Genomic DNA, 4,860 nt, shown 5'->3' on the forward strand with positions numbered 1-4,860 from the left:
TATATATATATATATATATATATATATATATTCAATCACTTCTCCAACAAAGCTACCCCAATCAAACATAACAAAAAGGCATTTTGGGCTGTTTTAACTCTTGGTTTGCTAGCTCTTCTAAAATTCTCTGCAAGTAAATTCTCAACAAAAAGAGACAGCATCACATTACATCAAAATGAAAATCAGCCAACAAAGTGCCACTTTACGCAACCCTTAAGGGCCATGCCCAAGTTCAAGAACCATCCAAAAAACCGCTTTCTTTCAGAAGAGTTGATAATATTAATTTGAGGCCAAGCATAACACATCCACACTTAGAAATCAGCAAAAACCAAAAGAGAATTTGGAGTATTAGTTTCAAATGATCACACCAATATATCCTTTAAGAGAAAGTGAGAAAAAGAAAACAAATAAAAGATGTTGGGTCATCCAAAAACGTAACATAAGCAAAGCATCATGAAACAAGGTCAACGCTACTAGTATACAACAACACGAAATCAATAAAGATCTAATTACCTATTGAATCTACGAATGTTCCTGTTTTCCCAGAGCGACCAGGTCTGAAACTTGAAACATATATCCTGAAATGACATCATATAGGAACATTAAAGGTTGAAAAAAAACAACTAGACATTCATAAAAATATAATGGACAGAAGAAAACAAGGTTAGAAGAAAACCATCCGGTTGAACTGCGGCGTTCATAATTTTTTATGGTGTCTTCTAGTTGAAGGGCCTCAGAGACATAGGTCATGTACTCACTGTGAAACCAACCATGTGTCAGATGCAAAATAGCTAATGTTCCGAACACACCATTACATTGAAAGCTTCTGTGCACCCTATTCAAATCTAAAAATGAAGAACACAACTTACTCCTGCAACGAAATCAACTAAAATTCACAAAAAGAGCGGATTAAAGGATTCATTTTCCAAGCACATTTAAAAAAGTTTGAAGATGGTGTATAACTTGAAATAAACAACGTTCTGGGTTGATAACAAACTGAAATTATAAAATCAGCATCCAATTTACCTTTTGTACCGATAATATTCCTCTCGAGCCAACCGAAGATGACGCCTGAGTGTTGCCATCGATTTCTCATCCGAGTCGTAGTCCATATCATTTTCTCCCAGCCGACCACCTTGTGGCTTAAAGGATGGATCTTCCCTAAACTGGAGAATAAATGAAGCATACAAAGTCACATGCAAAATTCCCAAAAAGAGTACCTTGTTCATAGAAAAGTTTGGAAATAAACAAAAAGAAAATACCATTTGAGCTAACATATTATCAATAACATCCATGTATGGTCTCAAAGGATCACGCTTGGACATCTGATTGGATGTTGCTTGGGCAACCTGATACAGCAAATAACCAGTTAGACAAAATAAACTATATCGTTTGACACAACAATAAATAAAGAATGTTTAGCCTCTGAGGAAAGAAATGAGAGACATTGGTAAACTGCTGATAAACCAATTGCTCATTGCATGTGGAAACTCCAAATTAATTCACTTCCACAAATGTAAACATAAGCAAATATGCCTGTGGGCATGCCTGCATGCATGTGTGTGAGTAAATGACAGAGAGATCATGTTATGCATATGCACAATTATTAAGACCATACATTATTCTACTAGGCGACACATACGTGTATGTGTGTGCATACAATGATCTGGTTAGAAGTAGGTGGGCGGATGGGAAAGAAAATTTAAAACTACAATGGGGATAGCATATACCACAATAGCATTTGAAAATTCCTGATGGGCTTCATCAAGCTTCACAGCCATTTTGGCAACTTTATGAGATAGGACTTTTTGGCGGATCGTCCAATCTGCATTTCTCCAAAGGCTCTTGGGAATTTCACTCAAGCCAAAGCCAAGAAGAAATGCACCAGTAACAAGCCCAAATGTATTCGACAAGGCCATAGCTAAACCGAGGACACCACCACTCCTGTTATCAGGTGACAAGATATATTAACATTTTGTCAACTAATAAATAAGGAAAAGTCTGCCATGTCCACTTTTCTATACTTTGTAGAATTTATCAGTTGGCAGACATCTACATCTGCATGTAACATATCTGGTCTAGATATGCAAATTCAGCACATAGGGGATGAAAAAGTGAGGCTAAAGATGCCAGAGACTTAAAAGATATAAAACCTTGAAACAACTTTCAGTATAATCCTAACATTTATAAGACAACCAAGACCATATCGGAAAGACTGTAATAAACCAAAGAATACGATATATAAAAAGAAAGAAAAGTGTACCAGTTCCTGTGCATTGTGATGAGCAGAATAAGTCCCACAAGGCCAATAAAACCCACAATTGAATAGAAGACTAAGTTGACATGCACACTAGTCTTCAATCTTTCAATCACTGAGAAGTCTCCAGCGTCTTCAAAACCCTGAATAAGGGGCACCACAGCCCTGCTTAGAGATAGCATAATTTAAATATATGAGGAAATGCAATACAATCTGTAAAACCATCTAAAAGAATCATCTCTACTTGCAAAAAAACTAACACACAGAATGATACAATAAAAGGATAAGTAGAACCATAAATCATTCTGATTTCTGGCTCACATGACAAAATAGCAGCAAAATCACAACAACATGAAATTATTTTGACCTTAGCTTTTTAACCTTCAGAGGGAGCACAAGAGGTAAATCTAAAAACTTGACAACATATATACATCGCGAATAAAGGATTTTTGAAAAGATTTATAGAAAATTTAATCATATGCGGTAATAAAGAAAACCAACCCAGAATATAAATTTGCATATTGCCAAAGAATGTCAGTTCCAAAAACAGGCAATCATCAATAAGATTAAGCAATCTAACGAACCGTAACTAAATTCCTGCAAAATCAAATAAAAAATTGACGAAACTTACCAAGTAAGAAGAAAGGTACCCCAATAGGACCAGCTCCAAAAGAAGGATATGACTCCATATTCACTGGCATTTTCCGGCTTCAATATCGTCTGCATAAAATTTAATATTAACTTAGCCCTAATTTCCAAAAGGAGACGATCAATTAAATAAAACAAAACCTCAAATGGAAATTCAAAAAAAATTACCGTCCAGATATCGGCGGGGACAAGGATGATGATGGAGAGAGAACAGAACCAGGCGTATCCGACGGTGAAAAGAACGTATCGAGGGACATCGGGGCCAGCGAAGTACCTCAAGGTGAAAACGACCATGCCTAGGGTTAAAGGCAACGAGATCAGGTAAAATACCCACATCTCTCTCTGCCTTCTTCTTTCTTTTTTTTCTTCCTCTTCTTTTTCTGTGCTTCTGTTTCTTCTGAATTTCTTTCTACTGCAAAATCTCGGTCACGGTGGAAGTTTGTATTGCGCGCTACGTGCGCAGTGGGGCCTTCTGCGTATAAGTTTTTGGTGGTTGATTTCGTGGTTAGAGAATACCGTGCCAGGAGAAATGAAAAGTCTTTGCAGCAAGTTTGGACCCGTATCACGGCCAAGTGAGAAAAGAGATTTATTAATAATAAACACCACAAAGGGGAAAGAATAAAAGATAATTCATCTCATTTGTTAAACTATTAATTTTTAAGTAATCACAAACCAAAAGGAAATTAATCCTAAAATTTTATCTAATCACAATAAATTTTTTTTTTGTCTTCAACGAATTATTTAAGGAACAATCTTTTTTCTTATTTCATTTTTTTACGTAATCCGAACTCAAAATTTTTTGCTTGGAATTCCAAGTTTTTGAAAAGAAATTACCACTTAAATTAGAAGAGTTGATAAAACAAAATGTGATGCATTTCAATGTATGAGTTAAAGTTGGAAAAAGGTATATTTCAAAAATAATAATAATTCTTGAGATTTTAATCACAGTCCGTCAAACTCTGCACATTAAAATTGTTGCATTATGGATGATCCATCCCTTAAATTTTGTAAAAGCGTATATACATCATTATTTAATTTGGACATGGAAAATATCCCCATTTTGACATTTATAAAATACATATTTTTCTTATTGCGTAAAATACCCATGTTAGGTTCATTTCATGCCATTATAAACTTCAACAATAAATTACAAAATAAAAAGATAATATTTAACATTTAACATTGGATTAAATACACTAACTATAGATAATAATATTTGGTAAATTTGAATCAACAAGAAAAGTCAAGCAAATAAGAAACTCAGATTATAAGACTCTTGGCATGGTAGAAAAATACATGGTTTAGGCTGTGCATTTATTTTGACTCAGAATCCTATAGTTCCAACAGGATTAGACAAAAAGGGTTGCATTTGGAAAAGGGATAAGAACACCTGAATGTCTTAATGCTCTAAACCAAAAAGAGGCCATATTATAGAGTAAACAGAAATGAATAAAGATTATTTATCCAAAATGAAATCACATGCATTGGTATTGTATAGCACATGAAATTGGCTATATAAACCAATCTTTTGTAGTTTTGCTTCCTCAAAAATCTGTTCTGGCTCAAAAACAGGGCAGTGAAGTTTTACTCTGTCTCCTTCCATGGTCGGATTGGACCTCAACACCAGTCTCTGTTCTCAAGATTGGTGCTTGGTGAAGGTCTCAAGGAGATGTTATTGGATGTTCCTGATAGCTTCATCAACGGAAAAGAGTAGTGCAAAACGAATTGGCCAAATATGGAAATGTTGATACTTGTTATATGGCCCTCAGGGACAGGGAAATACTCCAGCAGCTTGATCACAGTCATGGTCAACAATCTGGATTTCCATATTTTGTAGTACTCTTTTGCGACATAGAAGAACTTATACAAGAGGTTGAAGTCTCCCCTGCTGATGTTGATGGAGAAAGTGATGAACTCCTAGGGTCCCAAGAATGGTGTTGAAGGCATATTCAAGT

General features: G+C 35.2%; 1 protein-coding gene across 2 annotated transcripts in view; it reads right to left on the reverse strand.

Moving 5' to 3' along the window:
• LOC110408966 (LMBR1-like membrane protein) overlaps nt 1-3,476 on the reverse strand; it is a 7,166-nt gene extending 3,690 nt beyond the window's left edge. Inside the window, exons 1-8 of one of the 2 annotated variants that reach the window (XM_021418136.2) lie at nt 3,074-3,476; nt 2,889-2,977; nt 2,264-2,422; nt 1,731-1,944; nt 1,263-1,349; nt 1,027-1,166; nt 677-757; nt 514-578 (exon numbers count right to left, since the gene is read on the reverse strand). In XM_021418136.2, the coding sequence (XP_021273811.1) occupies nt 514-578; nt 677-757; nt 1,027-1,166; nt 1,263-1,349; nt 1,731-1,944; nt 2,264-2,422; nt 2,889-2,977; nt 3,074-3,241 (1,003 nt within the window). In that variant the 5' untranslated portion in view covers nt 3,242-3,476. The remainder of the gene's footprint in view (nt 1-513; nt 579-676; nt 758-1,026; nt 1,167-1,262; nt 1,350-1,730; nt 1,945-2,263; nt 2,423-2,888; nt 2,978-3,073) is intronic. The other variant, XM_021418137.2, reaches the window with a different exon arrangement.
• Between the last annotated feature and the right edge of the window lie 1,384 nt (nt 3,477-4,860).

Source organism: Theobroma umbraticum, unplaced genomic scaffold (assembly GCF_002168275.2).
Source record: "Theobroma umbraticum cultivar Fairchild unplaced genomic scaffold, ASM216827v3 scaffold_44.0, whole genome shotgun sequence".
NCBI classification, from domain to species: Eukaryota; Viridiplantae; Streptophyta; class Magnoliopsida; order Malvales; family Malvaceae; genus Theobroma; species Theobroma umbraticum.